Here is a 20791-nt window from a genome sequence, read left to right as displayed (position 1 = left end):
ACCTACGGAAACTGTGAGATAATAAATTTATGTTGTTCTTTGCTGCTATTTATGGTAATTTGTTACAGCAGCAGTAGAAAACTAATAACCCTGCATTGGAACATTGTGAAATTAATTTTAGATTATGAAGATAATATATATGTAAACATTAATAGTGCCATTTTGAATCAGATATAATACAAAAATGATGCATTATTCAATAAGAATTAATTAGCAACTAGACATTAAATTTTGTCCTGCTGATTATCATACCAGCACTTTAGGAACCTGATTAAAAGAGATACCAGACAGTGAGAATAGCGTTGTGAAGTGGTGGTGGGATGTGAGAGAAAATCAGAGGATGCTACAGGACAGCACCACCTAGGCGGCCACAGGAAGGGTCTTGTGCAGCCAGGTGCTGAACATCTGAGGCGACTCTGGCATTTGTACATATGTTGTGCTTTTGAAGCGATTTAGTAAAACTTCTCTGCTGGCAGATGATAGACTGGAACAGTGCAAAACAACACTGTCAGTCTTGCCTCTTCTATAATCCCATAAAAGTATTGGTAAGATACATTATAATATCCTCTTGGCTGTAAAAGGAAAAGGTTTAAGCTGTATGTTTTATCTATTTGAAATCTAGTTATTTAACTATTTTTTAATTAAAGTTATTTGCCACTCCAACTCAGGAAATATTTGGAGTAATTTCTGCCCCTAGGAAATAACCCATGTGCTTATTGGGAGGTGCATCAGACTCCTGTGCAGATATCATTGGAAATGATGTAATCATATAATCATATATGGCCAAGACACTCTAAGACACTTACATGGAGGCAATGATTTTCTCTGAAGAACACACATACAAACAATTCCTGATGGTGGTTCTACTTTTTATTGTTTCCCATATGTCAAATAGGCAGTATTCATTGGGAAATAATGTACATCCCGGTTAGTGATATATCTCAGAAATTAGAGCGGCAGGCTATTATCACATACACAAAAATCATCATCTGGTTAATGAGGGCTAGTAAGTAACCACATAGCAGAAGCTGAATTAAATATAAGCTGTTTCTTTATGTTCCAATTAAGTAGCTGCCAACTCCTCAAGAAAAGCTATGCAACATGGATGCAACTCATCCTGGTAAAACAATAGTCTGCATTTCTCGCTTCAGTGGTCTTTAGATTAGTCTGCCTTCGTTAAAGCCAGCTCATTCTTTTCCATATTGACTGGTTCTCAATGTGATGCTTTCTGCAGAACCCTCATAAATCTATCCAAAAGTCCCTTTATCTCCATTCTCCTATTAAGTAAAATCATAGTATTACAGTTTTAATGATGCTCTTTAGACTTCAGGATGTCAGCTACCCTTTCAAGAAGAAGAAGGAGGAGGAGAAAGAGAGTGTTAGAATGAAATCTAGTTCTTTTAAATATCATTTAAAAATATGAAAATATGACACAGTACTTATGATAACCTTGAAAAAGGATTTGGAGAACATTCAACAGACCATTTTCTGTTGTTGAGTTTTATACACCTTTTTCAACTGCATCATATGCTTGGGTGGTATATTACACTTTCAGGAACTAAGAAGCTGTTTATATGCTAAAAGAAGTACTTAAACTTACCAGCTTTTAGTGACCTTTCATAGATTTGACTATGGAAAAATTTACATCCATCAAGATCTTACCTCCCATAGCATGCATTACTTAGACTTTTTTAAATGTGTGTTTTCTTAAGTAGTATTAAAATTACACACAAAATATAAAATAGTCTTATGGGTCAGGTCAATCATTTTGGAAATGTTCTCAAGGAATTCCCAAAATCTATTTGTGCGGCTATATAACAACTACAACTAAGCTTTGGTGGGGAAAGAAAAGGAACATATGCTTAGCATTTAATGCAATGCCTTTGTGTCTAAAATTTTGAATATTAAAGAGAGACAGTGCAGTGTCTATTGAACAATCATTCTTCCATCTACATTCAAGAAGTCAGTGTACAATGCGCTAGAAGATGTGATAGAGAGAGTCATCCTGGAACATCTGAGTCAGAAAATTGGAAATGTTGATATGGTTCTGATGAAGTCACTGCCCTTCTTCATGCCCTTAGATGCTTTGTCTATTTGCTTGCTTTGCCTCTGTAGACAGGAGGATATATTGTTTTAAGAGGACTATGAAAGCTACAAGAAAGTTAAGACGTTTCTAGATTTGGAAGTTACTGTGTCACATGAACACTAAGCATGTGAAAGTTTGAAGAAACACAGGGTAAATAAACCATATAATTTGTGTTGCATGTGTCTTGAGCAGTGCTTCTTCAAATTTGATGTGGCTAGAAATTATGTTGGGTGGAGGCAGTAATAATTAAAATGCATGTTCCTAGGTATAGCCCCAATCTCAAAATTTGTGGAGCCAAGGACTTTACATTTTTAATAAGCACCCCAGTTGATTTTAGAGTAGGTCCAGAGAAAATACTTGGAAAACCTTAAGATAGCAAGAGTGTTATAGCATGTGGATTGAATTCATTCAGAACTGGAAATCACCAAAGAAAAATTAGAGAAGTTTGATCTTCATTCATTTATATTGTGACTTTACTCTTATTTTTTCTGTGATGAACTTCCTTCAGATCTCTGCTCAAATATCATCTTACAGGTGAAGGCTTCCCAGTATATAAGATTGCAATTCATTCATTTCCCAGTCTTTCCTGTCATTGTCATTTACTTCTCACAGCACAGATTACCATCCAGCATATTATATATTTATGTGTTTATGTCTCTCTCCCTGCCCTCTTCACTAAATTAAGTCTATGAAGCAAGAATTTTGTTTTGTTCAATGCTGCATCCTTGGTGATTCAAATGGTACCTGGAATGTAATAGGTATTTACTAAGTGATTGTAATTTACTATAGGGAGATATAGACTTGTTGTTTGTTTGTTTTTTTGCTGCTTGTTTTACCAAAAACGTGTTTTTCAAGAATATCCTTTCCAAAAGTTTTCAAGTCGATGCTGTTTTAATATTTTAAGTGTCAATGATATTGACAGCTTTGTAAATGAATTTTCTTAAGCACACTTGTCCTATTTGGCTGAAAATTGTTTGTTTCCTTAGTTTAATGCATTTCTTAAATCTGCTGCTATAGGCTAGTGCACAGCTTGCCTATTTTCCTCTTGCTCATGTCATTATGGTTTGTTACTCTCTGTTGTGCTCACCATTTCCTGTTATTGATTTCCTGTAAATTCCTCATAACACGTCTTTTTTTTTCCTCATAACACGTCTTGTAGCAGAGTGCATTTGAGAAAAATATCTAAAAATTATAACAAATATTTTACAAGCAGTTTTGCAGCAGAACCTTTTTTAGCCAGTTTTTTTTCTTGTTTAGAGTTCATTCATCATTGATATTTGCTTCGTGTTTCCCATTGCTCATTCTTTTTCCTTAAGCAACTAGTCTATCTAGATACTAAGATTCCTCTAATTTTATTATTCTGTTTATTTTCCTAATCTTCAAATGTTTAAATAGTTGACCTCAGTTCACAGACCTATATGTTGGTAACTAGATATGAATGCTCACAGAGGGGTGTCTGACCTGTAGTTTCCGGAATGTAGAGTGAAACACAAGATTGAGTGGTGCATTTTGGAACCTATAATAATTGTCACATGGATGCTTCTTAAAATTTCACAAGGACAAGAAGAGAAGTATGGAATAAGATCCAAGTGATGAGGGATGAAGAAGGTAGAAGATAAAATTAAAGTTAACAATGGCATGGATTAAAAGTAGAATAAGCATTCCTCACCTTTATACTTTTATATATAGTTTCTTTAAGGAATTAAAAAAGAAAAAGATACCCAAACAATTAAGGTCATGTTATATTTCTTTTCTAATGCTATTTTTTGTTGTAACCTGTTATGAACTCTAAATATGAAATATTAATCCTATGTTGGTTTATAAAGAGATTTAACTTTAACTCATACATTACTAAAAGAAGTGAACTGGATTCAGAAAACTATTATCTCCAGTTCTTCACCCATAATTAGTTTCTATATTCATGAAATTTGTATTCCCATACCCTTATTGTGAGATTTCAAAGAAAATTTATTTTCTATAAAGTGTTTTGAGCTCTTTTGAACAAGTACCCTGATAGAATATAGCATAGCTTTATGATACAACATTGTAGTTATACTAAGGCTTTCTTAGAAAGTCACAGATTGAAATGAAAATTTCAACAAAACCAGATAGAATCTCATAGGACAGAGGAAGAAAACTATTTTAAAAAGAAGAAAAAAAAAGGGAAAAGAAAACAAGCACCATTCCCTTCTATGACCCTCTGCAGATCTATCCCTCCTATAGAACCACATTAAGACCTACTTAATTCATGAAACTTGATCTAACATGAGCCATAATGCTCCTTATTTCTCTATTAAACACTATATTATGACTATTGACACTTATAAAAATATGTCTCTTTATTGTTATATAAATATTCCACATGTGTGTTCCTCATCAACTTCTATAGGATTTTTACCTTTTTCAGGGAAAGGAGAGCTTTTATGCTCTAAAAGCATAGTTTACAGGTATGAGCATTTGACAAGAAGTAACATACCTTGGATATGTGGTCTTTGAGGGATTTTTGGTAATGCAGTTAAAATCTTGGAATTAGTCAAATGTCCTAATTAAAATTAAAATTAAAAATAAAATTGGGTTGGATTTCACAAATTTTAAAATCACTATTTTTAATGTTTATTTCTGGTGAAATTCTAGAATGGACCCAGCAAACAGCATTTAGAAAGACAACACTGCAAAAAGAACCTGCCTAGCCTTTTAAAGAGGTTGTTTTGCCAGATATACCTCAGTGATTATCTACTTAAAGACAAGACTGAGGGTGGGAGCTGGAGGTCACAGAGGGAGCATGTCCACTTATGGAACAGAGCCAGTAGCTTGTTTCAGGATTATAACTTTTATCTGCCTTGGCCTATTCATCATTTTTATTAGTGACTTGATAGGATGAGAACATATTTACTATGTTTGTTTCTTAATCCTGTAATGATTTAAAAAGTTTTGAGTCAATAGTGAATGTATGGGTTGTCAAAATCAAAATTCAGCAAGTGGTCTCCTAGGACACTTCAATGTGTAAGTAATCAAGCTAAGGAAGATCTGATAGCTTGCATCATTAGGAATATGGCGCCTAAAGGGGAGAAGCAATAGGACCACTTTGTTCTGCACAGGTAGGATACACATGGATGGTTTCCCTAAACACACTTTAGAAGTGTGTGCTCCGGGAAATAAGTGATGTGGAGAATGAGAGAACTTAAAACCAACAGAGTATGTTTAATAGAGAAGAGGACTCTTCAGGGGTAGAATAGTGTTTGTAGATATCTAAAGATATAATGTAAAGGAAGAGTTATGAGGCTAGTTTCAAAAGGGCCAAATAAGGCCCAATGAATGTGACAGAAAGAAAACACTTTCAACAATTAGTATCTTTAAAACAGAAAGCACTTCCCAAGATAATGAAAACCTCATCGTATCATCCTGAGGGTCAGGATGGCCACTCATACATATGTAATTATTGAACTGAATAAAAATTTGGCACAATTTTTACATAGTTTCATTAGATGTGATTCCATATAAGAAAATCTGTTAAGAAGATATTGCAAGTCATGACATATAAACTTGTCAAATCCCTATGTTATGCACCTGAAACTAATGTAACATTGTGAACAATTGAAAAAAACAAAACAAAACAAAACAAAAAACCACTTTGCTGTGGTGTAGATGTGGTCACATCTGCATTTTCTCTAGTTGATTTCAGAAGAATAAGATGGTCTTCAAGAAATAACAACAGCTCTACTGGGATTTTACCATTTTTACATTTTAAGCTTATAGGAATGAAATGATTAGACCTTGCATTTCTTTCCAAATTCAAAAGAATATCCCATTTTATGCTTCCATCTCCAGCTTCACTCAGTAGGTATAATTATTATCATTAAGAAGACATACAAAAGGGTTAGGAAATAGTGGATCTGGTTTAATTAGTTCATGCTAATTGTGAAGTACACCGCAAGAAGGCAGCCATGAATGACTTGCTAGGGAGAGGGGGCACATTGGGGCAGAGGAGCTTGCATATCAGGTACAAATTTGTACTTAAAATCCCTTTTGGGCAGCCCCGGTGGCTTAGAGGTTTAGCAATGCCTTCAGCCCAGGGCGTGATCCTGGAGACCCAGGATCAAGTCCCATGTCGGGCTCCCTGCATGGAGTCTGCCTCTCCCTCTGCCTGTCTCTCTCTCTCTCTCTGTCTCTCTCTCTGTCTCCCTCTCTCTCTAATAAATAAATAAAATCTTTTTAAAAAATCCCTTTCAATGACATTTATATTCTCCATACTTTAAGGGAAAACCAACTCAGAGAATGCTGTGAGGTGCATCGATTTTAATTTCATTCATTGTCATTATTGAATAAAATATTCCTTTTTTAAAAAATACTATACATAATAAATCCATTTTTAGGAAAAAAAAGTGGCTATTTCAAGCCAACACTCTGGAAATAGACAGTAAATGCAACTATCTCTTGGCCCCAGGAAGGTGACCACCTGAAGGTTGATGAGGGTGGCAGTGGTGATGTTTGTACCTGTGCATAATATAGAATGTTTCTCTGTGATTTAAATTTTGTAGATATTTTGGTCTTCTGAAAAGAAATAATCCAGCAATTAATGTTTTGTAGATTAAAAACTGAAATAGAAATTATCAGATGTTGGACCTTGTGCTATAAAAAAGGTTCACTTTCACTTTTCAAAGAACCCCCTAAATATAGGTTGTGATGTTTATAATAAATGTATTGTCTTTATGACTAGAATTTCATAAAATGCATCACCAAATCTATGGAAAAGGACATATGAAATTTTTATGCAAAAAAAATAGTATCACACTGCAAGATAAGAAATCTGCCATTCTGTTTGGATTTCGCATAAACCTTCCATTTTTGTTGTATGTATTCAAGAGACATTTATTCTTTCTCTGCTTATTTTTAGGGTACTTTGAATCCCTATTGTGTGTTATGGGATGACTCAAAAACGTAAGTGACAGATGTTTTCTTATATTACTTTGGGTTAAATATTCAAAGCACATTAAGTTATTTCAGCTGCCTGATAGTCAACAAGAATATGATAAGTTAGTGGGATGTGAGTTACACTTAGAAAACATTCTCCTTTTTGAATCTTCAGAACAGGATGATGAATGTGTTTGTGTGTGATGATGCCATCAGATTATGTCCCAAGATAGGATTGCATTACCTAATATGTAAGGCACATTGCAATGCAAATTCCATCAGGATTTTTTAAAAGCTCTAATATTTTAAAATCATAGAAGCTCAAATGCTATTTCAACATTTTGCCCTAGTCATTCAGCTCAGCATTGCAGAATAAAATAGCAATCTCCATGGTCATTTAGCCAATACATTACTTGCATGACCTTGAATCTATTTTCAGAGTAATGCCCTATTCATATGGCCCTTCCAAATTGTTTTGTCATAAAAACATTAAGTAACGTTTAATTTTCTTATTCATATATTTTATGAATTCTTGAAGACAATAGAAAACAATTGCAATAAATAAGGATTAATAATTCTTCAATGCATTCCTTTGTATAAGTAATTGCAATATATCTTCTCAAAACTACCTTACTCTCATTGGTAATACTATGAGATTTTAAGAAAGATCTCACAGAGCAGAAAAACCCTAAGTGCTAGACTCTTATACTTTAAATACTCATGTACATTTATTTCCAGATTATACAACCTTGTTTTGTGTGGAGGGGAGATAAATATCAATCATCCCAAAGGCTAATAGTGCCATGTGGATGCTGCCAGATAGAGTACCACGTTGTTGAGTTCTAGGTATTCTGTGATCCCCCAGTGTTCTTAACCCTAAATCTGATCTACAGCTGAGGTTTTATTGTGTCACTTACCTCTCACCAGTAGTTACTGGAGAGTCTAAATGAAGGACATAACTAGAATTCTAGGTAAAGAACAAACCTACTGTCAGTATGGTTTTCTAGGGTACTGATAGATTTTACATTACGGTATTTATTTGTATGATGAATCAGTGATATTGGGCATATTATTTGCTATAGATTCTGATATTCTAGGGATCCTTTTTTCCAAGGAACTTTAGTGCCGTAAGGAGAATCCTAACTTGCCCTCGTGATAACGTGAGCTGGATGCCCTCACTGATGTCATTATTTTTTTCTTCTTTAAATATAATACAGAAATCCAGAGTAGTAAAATTTCTGCAAGCTTTGTTCTTTACCAATAGCCAGAGAAGACTCTAGTAGTATATTCTGAGCCCCTGTTTAATATGTTGTAAAGCCCAGGGAAGAATGCAATGCTACAAAAATCTAATTAAATATTTTCTACTTAAGAAAAATATACCATCTTAAATTCCTGATTATAACTACTTGAATATCTTCATGAATAATAACCAACTTATATTTAGTTTTATTATATTTTTTAGTGGTGGAATATGCTTCAAACAGAGGAAGTCTTAGTTATTCCTAAGGACCTTTGGAACTGTTAAAGGAATACTATAAGAAGAAACAGCATTCCCCTATTGTGTGACTCTTGGTTTCCTTTTACAGAATGTCTAAGGTTTTAAGTTCATAAAGATATCAGTGTTTGAGGTCAGCACTAATTTGGGGAATCAATCATACTCTTTTCCAACATCTGCTAAAACATCATTCCCATCCATGACAAAAAAAAACAAACAAAACCCCCATGTCTTGCCTTTATAAAATTCAACTTTTAAGTTGTCCTTAAAGAAAACTATTCAGTCAGCGGTGTGGTTAGCTGCCTTTCAAAGTAGATTACCTGAAGAGATCAGTGTAGTTCATGTTTCCTTGATGTACCTGAAAAGTAATCAAGACTGACAGAACTTCTCTCCCATCACACCTTTTACCAGAGTGTTTTATCATTAAACTGTTTTCTGGGTGAGTTTTAAACAATGAAGGTTAAAACAACTTTGTTTTCCTCACATCAGTTTTATTTTGATCATGCTTATCTGATCATGCTTATCTGTATACATAATAGCTTTACCAATGCAATCATTTCAACTTTGAGTATAAGTGCTCTAAGTATAGGTAGTAGTGAAGAGATACGGCTTCTACTTTTTATAAGGAAAAGAGTTGACTTAAATGATTTTTTCAAGATTGAAGTTATAGAGTTGAAATTAGAAGTTGTCTTGAAATTTTAGTTTATGTTATCAGATTGTCTTACCTTTTTCATTGAGGCATAATTGATATATAACATTATATTTGTCTTAGGTGTACAACACATTCATCTGATATTTGTATATATTGCAAAATGATCACCACAATAAGTCTAGTTAACATCCATCACCACACAGTTACGTTTTTTTTCTTGCGATGAGTACTTCAATGATTTACTCTCTTAACAACATTCAAATATGCAACAGTGTTATTAACCATCGTTATCATGCTCTAAATTATACCTCCATGACTTGTTTATTGTATAACTGGAAGTTTCTAGCTTTTGACCTCCTTCACTCATCTTGCCCACTACTCCCTTCTGGCTATATTCAATTGCCTTTAATTTTTAAATTAATTTTTAATAACAAAATTAAAACCCAAGTATCTTTTACTTATAAAATTTTAAAACATAACTACTGAGGCAAAAGTCGCCATTAATCATCACCACCTTGATTATCTACAGCCACTCATCTCCCCAAGATCACTTCTAGCTATAATTTGTTATGTATAATTTCAGGCATCCAGTTATGCATTGACATATGTATGCAGCCTTAGAAATTAATACTATTTTTACATAGGTACTATGATACAGTATGTAACACTGGCATCTTCAGTTTTTAATTCTATAATATATTGTGGAAATTTTAAAACTTTACTACGTATGTTACGCTTTTTTGTATGAGCTTCATTTGTATATAATAATTGATTTAGTATTCTTAATATTGATGGTATTGAGGAAATTTTCAATTTATTTTATTAAATGAACTGTATTTCCGTGTACCTCTTTGTACATTCTGTCTTGCGGTTGTTTCTGACCATCTAGTTCAAAGTGGATGGTCTGTTGTTCCCTTTATACCAGCCTATTTTATATTCTTCACATTATTTATTTCTTATTTATTTTTGTTTGCTTTTATCTGTCTCCCCCACTAGGAAGTAAGTGCCATAAGAGAGATATTTTATCTTTCTTATTCGCTACTGCACTCTTGATGCCTAGAACATACACACATAGTATATATTCAACAAGTACTTCAACTGGTTAGTTTTGCACAAGCATAAATATTTGAATAGTTCTCAGGTACTGTTTCTCTTTAAGAATTATTTCTATTTATGTTTTATCTTATTAGTTCTAGCAACAATGAGACCTAACATTGGAAGGTTGAAGGGAGAATGCTTCAGCTTGGTACAATACTGAGGTCCATTATAAACAATCAATTTTATTTCTAATGATAATCTACTACTGTGATAATCCCAAACAAAGACATTTTTATTTCACTCTGATTGGGTACAATAGTTTCAGACAATTTCAAAATATATTTTTATCTCACTTTGGCTAGCTAATTAACAGGATGCAGAAGATGTTTCATTATGGATGACCCATGAAATAAATTGAAAGTACTTTTTCACTTCAGAAATAGGCTTTTTTGGCTAGGAGAAGTGGTTTTTTCCTTTTTTTAATGTTTAAACATTTTCTGGGCAGCCCAGGTGGCTCAGCAGTTTAGAGCTGCCTTCAGCCCAGGGCATGATCCTGGAGACCCAGGATCGAATCCCACGTCAGGCTCTCTGCATGGAGCCTGCTTCTCCCTCTGCCTGTGTCTCTGCCTCTCTCTCTCTCTCTCTCTCTCTGTGTGTGTTCTCATGAATAAATAAATAAAATCTTAAATAAATAAATAAATAAATAAATAAATAAATAAATAAATAGCATTTTCTTTAATATAGCTTATAAAGTTATCATTTGGGTAATAATTTGTGCCTTCTTTGGGATACTTTAAATTTGTATTTTGAGTATCATGTGTGATGACTACATTCCCTAGAAAACCCATAATCCTTTGTTTTAATTAACCTGTGGTCTTTCTCCATGGGTCTTAGTAGCACCATCTGACGCTATCAGGTCTGTGAAGGATCATGTTTGTTTTCAGAAAATGTTTCAGAGTGTCAATCATGTGAATTTCAATTATGTTTTCTTAACTATTGCTAAACAGTTTTACCAATCCATTTATAACTTATGTGCCTCCCTTCTGGTTGAAAACAAAAACTTCTAATGGGCTTTCCATTTTTCTACACTGCTAACTGATTTGTTGCAGTTGGGAGTAACAATTGTCACATTTTTTTATTGAGACTGATACTGGCTTGTTTTATTTCAAAGTTAAGTAATTGAATTGATTTCTTTTCTTTTCTTTTCTTCTATTATCCTTATTTTTTCATCAGCAGGACTTTTCCCTCTCTTTTGTCTTCTATATTGGAAGTCACCATTTCATTTACCTGACAATATGATTCCTAAAAATATAAAACTAACACTCTGGCTTCATGCCATCACTTTAGAGGGGTCACCATCATTTTCTTTGCTCTTCAGGTGATTGACATACGCATGCCATTATGGAGACATGATGTCGTAACTGTCAGACATACACTTAAAGAAAGATCTGTTAGCTTTTAGAAGTTCTACACAATTATACAAAGCATTGTTATCATTAGGTAGCCAAACTTTCCCCTCCAAGTAATAACCAAATGATAAAGCTCTTTCATAAGGCCCTATTCACAATGTATCAGACTTGGCAAACTGATATGGACAGAATTTAATATTCTTATGATTATTATAAAGAAGCAGAAAGAACAAGGGAGAGATCTTGTTGGAAACTTAATTTATACAGTAGTTGAGAAAGAAAACAGAAAAAGAACAGCTATGCAAAATAGTAATACAATGGATGCCCCTGTTGTTTTAGAGGAAGCATTCTTTCCAGACCTGTACCTAACTGAAATCTTTTCTTGAACGACAATGAGTCTGTATTCATTATCTTCAACATACATATATCCACGATTCCAGTAGATGTGTTTCTAGAATTTCTTAGTGATTTAATTAACCAGACATTAGATTTGAAAACTATTTATCTTCAAGTGTTATTACTTTTATTGCATAGATTACTCAGTTTAAAATATGTTAGGGGCCCCTTGGTGGCTTAGTCGGTTAAGAGTCAGACTCTTGGTCTCAGCTCAGGTCATGATCTCAGAGTCCTTAGATTGAGCTGAGGTGGGGAGCTCAGCGCTCAGAATGGAGTCTGCTTGAGGTCCTCTCCCTCTGCCCCACCTCAGCTTGTGTGTGCATGCATGTGCACATACTCTCTCTCTCTCTCAAGTAAATTAGTCTTTAAAATATGTTAAACTTTAACTGAGTACATCATGGTAGTCAATAAGTTGGAAATAAACTACATGATTATATTACAAGAATGGTTTTCAGTCTTCCAAATTAACATTATTATGTGTAACTTTTGATATGTTGAGTATATGTCCTAGGTATCAGCATGTTCGTTTATACTTGGTAGTCTCTTAAGTAATGTTAGCCCTTCTGTAGTGAGAGTGGTAAGAAATAACTATTTCTGACTGGTATTTAATATAATTTTGTCTTTGTTGGTATATTCAGAGCCCATATGGATCCAATTACAGACGCAATTAAGATGTCAGGATTCTATGGAATTATTCATTATCCATTCAGGTTCAGTGATCAATTCTCAAATTGTATAAAACTATGCTATTATGCTTTATTTCCTTTCATTATACTCACACTAACAGAAATGAGAATATTCAACTTTTATGGTATCATAATACTAGTCCTTGTAAAGTAAAATTTACCTAATCTCCAATAATTTAAATATTCTATCTTGGTCAGAAATAATCACACCCAAATTCATAACAGTTATTTGTTTTCAGATTTATCATTGATAAAATGTTGCTTTTGTTTGGAAAACAACCGTGTTCTTTTAAAAGTATTATAAAATCAATAAAAAAATAATAATTTGAGAAAATAGCAATACAATATAATAAATGGAGCTTTCTTTATTCTTGTTTTTTTGTCTTAGTACATTACTTTTGAAGTTTTGTGATATCCACAATTGTGTATTTCCTCATAAATCCATTGTAATTCAAAATGACTTGTTTCAGCTTCCTTCAGAAAAAATTTTCTTTTTCATCCTTTAAAATGTTTTCAATTTTCTTGCAGCACCTTGGTGGCTCAGTTGGTTGAGTGTCTGATTCTTGGTTTCAGCTTAGGTCATGATCTCAAGGTCCTGGGATTGAGGCCTGTGTTGGACTCCATGCTCAGCTGGGAGTTGGCTTAAGATTCTCCTGTCCCATTCCCTCTTCTCTTCCTCCCTGAACACTCTGTCTCTTTCATCTCTATCTCTCTCTCAAATAAATAAATATTTGCAAAATAATAAAACAAAAAATTTAAATGCTCTTTAGAATGTTTTGATTTCATCATAGATTTTATGGTATTTAATTTAGTTTTCCTAAATGTATATTTTTGTCTTTGTTAGTGTATAAATTATCCTTTTTTAAAAAAGATTTTATTTGTTTATTTGAAAGAGAGACAAAGATAACAAGAGAGAGCTCAAGCAGAGAGGAGAGGGAGAAGCAGGCTCCCCACTGAGCAGGAAGCCCAATGCAGGGCTCATTCCTAGGACTCTAGGAACATGACCTGAGCCAAAGGTAGATCTTTAACTGACTGAGCCACCCAGGGGCTCCTAAATTATCCCTTTTCAACTAATATAGTCTATATATGTACCTCTAATATTGTTACCAACTCATTTTGCCCATTAGTCTGAGCAGTAAAATTCAAGAAACATTGCATTATGCCTTCCACAAAGTATTCTGAGGGCTAATATTGGAGAAAATTGTCCTCACGTGTTTTTTTATTGTAATCAATGCCTTGATCCTCTAAAGTAGAGGTTAGGAAACTAAAGCCTACAGACTGTGGGACAAATGCAGACTGATACCTGTTTTGTTTTTTTTGTTTTGTTTTTTTTTTTTAAATTTTTATTTATTTATGATAGTCACAGAGAGAGAGAGAGAGAGAGAGAGAGAGAGAGAGGCAAAGACATAGGCAGAGGGAGAAGCAGGCTCCATGCACCGGGAGCCCGATGTGGGATTCGATCCCGGGTCTCCAGGATCGCGCCCTGGGCCAAGGGCAGGCGCCAAACCGCTGCGCCACCCAGGGATCCCTGATACCTGTTTTTGTAGGTAAAGTTTTATTGGAATATAGTAACATCTATTTGTTTACATAGTGTTTGTGGCTGCTTTTCTCCTACAATCATTGTATTGAGTCACTGCAACAAAAACCATATGGCCCACAAATTTTACAATATTTATTATGTGGTTTTTGTCTGAAAAATTGTTAATGCCTGCCGAAAACAATGTTTTCCAGCATTTTGCTTGTCTTGGCATATGTACAAAATAATTTAAAAGCACATTGGGGTAAATGAATGAAAATGTTCACAAGCAGAAAAAGGGTAGGTTACCCCAAGGGTAAAGAAAACCATTATCTCTATTAATTATGAAAAATTCTCAGTAATTATTTTTACAAATATAGACTCACCTTAATCTGTCTTATCTTCATTTAGAACTCTAAAGAATGATACTTCCTACTCTCCTGGTATCATAAACTCTCTTCCATATTTTCTGTTTTTTTTTTCTTCTCAGCTATATATTTTGGAAATTAATTTTTGACCTTCAGTATTTCTCTCCATTTTTTTTCTAATCTGTCATTTAATTATTTGTAGAATTTTGATTTTAAGTTGTCATTTTTTTTCATTTCTAGAGTCCATTTGATACATATTTTTTAAATCTTTTAGATTACTTTTTGGAGTATCCTAGTTTATGCAGGTATTTTCAAAGTTCTGTTTTATTTATTTTAATTTAATAAACACAATTGTCTTATTACCTGTGGTTAATAATTCCTATATTTAAAATTTCTGTGGGTCTGTTTTTGCTTTGTTTCTTTTAATTCTCATTCAGTATATAGTATCTTATATCCTAGTATACTAGGTTAAGTCATGCTTATTGTCCTATAAAAATTATTTGTGAGGATTCTTTGGTGCCTCGGATAATGGTATGTCCTTTGAAAGACAGTTCCTATTTGCCTCTTCTGACTCCTTGGTGATACTACTATCTCAGATCCCTTAAACTAAATTCAGTCTAGAGGTCACCCAGATTGATGATATATTTCAGCAATTCTAGCAGTATTCAAATGGGAGAACTAAACTGGAAAAAAAAACCCAAAACTCTTATTGCTAAAAATAGGACATCTAAATCAATATCTTCTTACACCTATAATATCTGAACAGCTCACCACTATAGCATATCTGTTGAGAAGCATTGCTGTACCATACTTTATGTCTCTGCCTTTGATAACCCTTATGTTTTCTGCCTTATGTTATAGCAATTTGATATTCCTTTCTAGTCCCAAATACCTTGGCAACTGGCAGTGTGTCACATTTATCTTTGTAAATTCTGCTGTGCTTACCAATGAGATTTGCAAATCGTTAGAACCCCATAAATTTATTGATTCACATAACAAATTTTTTCTAGAGAACCTATTATTTTTTCTTCTATTCAAGGTGCCTGGCACATATATTAGTGAACAGAGAAAAATACCTAAGTTATAGAGCTTAGATGTAGGAGGAGTGCAGGGAGGGTCCAAGAACATAAATAGACTAGGTAAGTAAATTATATGTGTGTTAGAAGGTAAAAATTTCATGGAGGGGCAGATGATCAAAATAGAATGGAAAATGCCATGCAATTCAATTGATTTATTTGTACTCCTTTGATTAACTTATCCAAAGACGCCACTACTCATTTATACGTTATTTGGTTAACAAGTGTCCAAAATGTGGAAGGTATCACTTCAGTATTTATCTCCGTTTTTTCATGTTTGACCAGATGCTTTCTTTCAGTTCCTGCCTGTCTTGGAAGCTCTTTATCTCTCCTTCCATTTTGAATGAGAGCCTTGCTGGATAAAGTTTTCTTGGTTGCATGTTCTTCTCATTTAGGACCCTGAATATATCCTGCCAGCCCTTTCTGGCCTGCCAGGTCTCTGTGGAGAGGTCTGCTGTTACCCTAATACTCCTCCCCATAAAAGTCAGGGATTTCTTGTCTCTTGCTGCTTTAAGGATCTTCTCTTTATCTTTGGAATTGCAAGCTTAACTATTAAATTTCGAGGTGTTGAATGGTTTTTATTGATTTTGGGGGGGGGGGGATCTCTCTATTTCCTGGATCTGAATACCTGTTTCCCTTCCCAGATTAGGAAAGTTTTCAGCTAGGATTTGTTCAAATACATATTCTGGCCCTCTGGCCCTTTCGGTGCCCTTGGGAACCCCAATTAAATGTAAGTTTTTCTTCCTCAGACTGTCGTTTATTTCCCTTAATCTATCTTCATGGTCTTTTAATTGTTTGTCTCTTTTTTCCTCAGTTTCCCTCTTTGCCATCAACTTGTTTTCTATGTCACTCACTCATTCTTCCACCTTGTTAACCCTTGTCGTTAGGACTTCTAGTTTGGATTGCATCTCATTCAATTGATTTTTAATTTCTGCCTGATTAGATCTAAATTCTGCAGTCATGAAGTCTCTTGAGTCCTTTATGCTTTTCTTTAGAGCCGCCAGTAGCTGTATAATAGTGCTCCTGAATTGGCTTTCTGACATTGAATTGTAATCCAGATTTTATAACTCTTGATAGAAGCGCAAATTCTTCTCATTGTAGCATTCCAACTGTTCTCTCTTTAAATCTCAGGCTGAATTCGTAGATTTTCAAGATGATTAGAAGGCTATCTAGGTAATTGGTGGGGACAGTTGATTTGGGGACCCTACTCTTCCGCCATCTTGCCCCTCTCTCTGACCAGATGCTTTCTTGTGCTACCTAACTAACTGTTATATTTGGTGGTAGAAGTCTCTTACTATTCCAGTTAGTTTTCCAAGTGTTTGGCCTTCCACATTCATCTGATATATTCTGTTCTGTGTGTGGTCTAAAATGTCTGTCCCTCTGGCACCAAAGTAGTCATTATCTTAACTATCCAATTAGGTTGTATAATGCCCACATAAATGCTAGACATGAACTTTGAAAGTTAAATATTTTCTGAAACTGAAACAGCTAAAAATTCTAGCCTAAAGATGTTCATATTATATAAAGGGAAAAGGTTTTTTTAAAATCAAAAAGCCATGTCTGTTTATAAAACAAACAAACAAACAAACAACAACAAAACCCTAAAGGGGCAGTCCATTCTTTAATATTAATTTTCTACAAGCTCTTAGAATTCAGAAATAAAAACTCCGTGGCCTTATTCATAGATATTTCTAAATCCAAAATTTTACCAATGATATTTAGGTTTATAATTTTCTACAGGTAATTATTTACCAGATAAATAATAATCTGGAAAGTCCACAGATTTTGGAGCGATATTATTGTACAATATTCCTCTTCATAGTTCAATGAAAATACTATAAGAATTAAGGGCTTTCAATTTGTCAGCAAGGTTGCCTACTTATTTCAGGATATTAAACTGAAAATTAGCTTTGACTTTTTAATCAGTAATACAAAAAAATGTGATAATAAAATTAACTCCAACATTTCTAATCACTCTAAAATTGACATTTCTTAAAAGATAAAATGGGCATGTGATGGTCATAAAGATCAACAAAAAAGCTGCTCCAATAAACTTGGCCCAGTGACTAAAATATGGCAGATATTAAAAAAAAAAAAAAGTCAGTAGGGGCGCCTGGGTGGCTCAGTCAGTTAAGTGACAGACTTGATTTTTGGCTTAGGTCATGATTTCAGGGTGGTAAGATGGAGCCCAGTGTTCAGCTCTGTGCTCAACCCAGATTCTGCTAGAGATTTTTCTCTCTCTCTTTTTCCCTCCCTCCCTCCCCCCAAATAAATAAACTTTAAAGAAAATTTAAAACATCAGTAAATGCTTTGGAACATGGGTGGGTTGTCTGATTAATTGGCTGATTAGTAGGAGATTCTTTTCTCTTTTTTTAGTAAAGATTTATTTGAGAGAGAGTGTGAGGTAGCATGCACATGTGCAAGCTGGGGGAGGGGCAGAGGGAGAGGGAGAGAATTCTCAAGCAAATTTAAAGCTTGAGAAAGCTGGAAGCCAGAGAGCCCATCATGGGGCTCAGTCCTAGGACCTTGAGGTTGTGACTTGAGCCAAAATCAAGAGTCAGATGCTTAACTGACTGAGCCACCCCGGTGCCCCTCTTTGTGGGAGATTCTAAGAGGGAAGGATAGCTATTCATATTCCCTTGCCTGAATAATGGCCTCATGTATCTGGAAAAGTAATTTCTTTTGTATTAAAAGGGGATTTTAATACATATAAATAACAATTCTTTGTGACAGTAAAGCATTATCATAAATTAATTAGCAAGAATTTTCCACTTAAACACATTAAATAATGGTGCTTCCTATAATCAATAGTCTCTTAAGATACTGTGATGTGCCAGGAGTATTATCCTGAATATCTGACAGTCTTTAATTTATTCTCATAGAAAACTTGGTGGAAGAGTAATTTTTCTTTTTTTTTTTTCTCATTAAACTTTTGTTTTAATGGGTCTCAAAATTCTGTGACAGATTTTTGGTCAAGTTGTTTCCATTAAAAAGTACTGATTTTAAAAACTAATAACTTAAAACTGCCACACACGCACAAAAAAAAAATGGTCCACAAAACATTCTCCTTTCCTTCTGAAGGTTTTACGATGCATTGTTATCATTAACCAGTCTTGTACTATTAAACTTAAATGGCCAATTGACACAAACAGTTCTGAGACCGTTCTTCCAGCACTGATTAAGACTGGGGTGGCAGGTATTGGGGATAATATTCATTTAGCCTTCTGAGCTTTCTGGGCAGACTTGGTGACTTTGCCACCTCCAGCTGCCTTCTTGTCCACTGCTTTGATGACACCCACAGCAACCGTCTGTCTCATGTCACGAACAGCAAAATGGCCCAGAGGAGGATAGTCAGAGAAGCTCTCAACACACATAGGTTTGCCAGGAACCATATCAACAATGGCAGCATCCCCAGATTTCAAGAACTTGGGACCAGCTTCCAGCTTCTTTCCAGAACGACGATCTATCTTTTCCTTCAGCTCAGCAAACTTGCCAGCAATGTGAGCTGTGTGACAATCCAGCACAGGTGCATATCCAGCACTGATTTGGCCTGGATGGTTCAGGATAATCACCTGAGCTGTGAAGCCAGCTGCTTCTATTGGTGGGTCATTTTTGCTGTCACCAGCCACGTTGCCACGACGAACATCTTTGACAGATACGTTCTTGACATTGAAGCCCACATTGTCCCCAGGAAGAGCCTCACTCAAAGCTTCATGGTGCATTTCAACAGATTTTACTTCAGTTGTAACATTGACTGGAGCAAAGGTGACCACCATACCAGGCTTAAGAACACCAGTCTCCACTTGACCCACTGGGACAGTACCAATATCACCAAGTTTGTAGACGTCTTGGAGAGGCAGACGCAAGGGCTTATCAGTTGGACGAGTTGGTGGCAGAATGCAATCCAGAGCTTCAAGCAGTGTGGTTCCGCTGGCATTCCCATCTTTATGGGTGACTTTCCATCCCTTGAACCAAGGCATGTTAGCACTTGGCTCCAGCATGTTGTCACCATTCCAACCAGAAATTGGCACAAATGCTACTGTGTCGGGGTTGTAGCCAATTTTCTTAATGTAGGTGCTGACTTCCTTAACAATTTCCTCGTATCTCTTCTGGCTGTAGGGTGGTTCAGTGGAATCCATTTTGTTAACACCAACAATTAGTTGTTTTACACCCAGTGTGTAAGCCAGAAGGGCATGCTCATGGGTCTGCCCATTCTTGGAGACCCTGCTTCAAATTCACCAACACCAGCAGCAACAATCAGGACAGCACAGTCAGCCTGAGATGTGCCTGTAATCATGTTTTTGATAAAGTCTCTGTGTCCTGGGGCATCAATGATGGTCACATAATACTTGCTGGTCTCGAATTTCCACAGGGAGATATCAATGGTGATACCACGTTCACATTCAGCTTTCAGTTTATCCAAAGACCCAGGCATACTTGAAGGAGCCTTTTCCCATCTCAGCAGCTTCCTTCTCAAATTTTTCGATAGTTCTTTTGTCAATCCCACCACATTTGTAGATCAGATGGCCAGTAGTGGTAGACTTGCCCGAATCTACGTGTCCAGTGACGACGATGTTGATGTGAGTCTTCTCCTTTCCCATTTTGGTTTAGGTTTAGCGGTGGTTTTCACGACACCTGTGTTCTGGCAGCAAACCCGTTGTGAAAAAGCAAGAGTAATTTTTCAAGGTGTCAAATACCTTGAGAAAGATTATTAGTATGAAAAGGGAAAAAAACCTGGACAAAATAAGGCCAAAAGCTGCTGATCAAGAGTCTCTAAAATGCCAAAGAAAGCTCTCATCAGAATTTATGCATAATCGGCACCTTGCCCTTTTTCTCCTCCTCATTCTCATAAAGGCATTGAGGTTAGTTTTCAAAGTATTTAGTTAAACTAAATGTTTTAAAAATCAATAAAAGCAAAACTGGGAATTCGTCCAATATTTCTCACCAATTTATACTGTTCTTAGGGGCTTGGGATGATTCCAAGAGACCATTTTGACAGGATTTTTAAAATTATGTTGTTAAAATATTAATGGATATAGTATTAATAGGAGCAACCTGGAGCTGGCTGGTAAGGATAGGCCCTTGTTGAACCTCTCTTAATTTGCTAATGTCTGTGGTTCTATTTCAGAAAAGATCCAGGCTTTGAATGGCTGAGGAT

At 35.1% G+C, this 20791-nt stretch overlaps 1 protein-coding gene across 4 annotated transcripts in view; it reads left to right on the top strand.

The window, feature by feature from the left end:
- ADGRB3 (adhesion G protein-coupled receptor B3) overlaps positions 1-20791 on the top strand; it is a 708089-nt gene that overhangs the window by 412234 nt on the left and 275064 nt on the right. For all 4 annotated transcript variants that reach the window (XM_041773111.1, XM_041773116.1, XM_041773103.1 and 1 more), the window contains one exon: positions 6981-7024. In XM_041773111.1, the coding sequence (XP_041629045.1) occupies positions 6981-7024 (44 nt within the window). The remainder of the gene's footprint in view (positions 1-6980; positions 7025-20791) is intronic.

Source organism: Vulpes lagopus, chromosome 1, assembly GCF_018345385.1.
Source record: "Vulpes lagopus strain Blue_001 chromosome 1, ASM1834538v1, whole genome shotgun sequence".
NCBI lineage: Eukaryota > Metazoa > Chordata > Mammalia > Carnivora > Canidae > Vulpes > Vulpes lagopus.
Note: the sequence above shows the minus strand (reverse complement) of the source record. Positions and strands in the feature narration are given on the sequence as shown.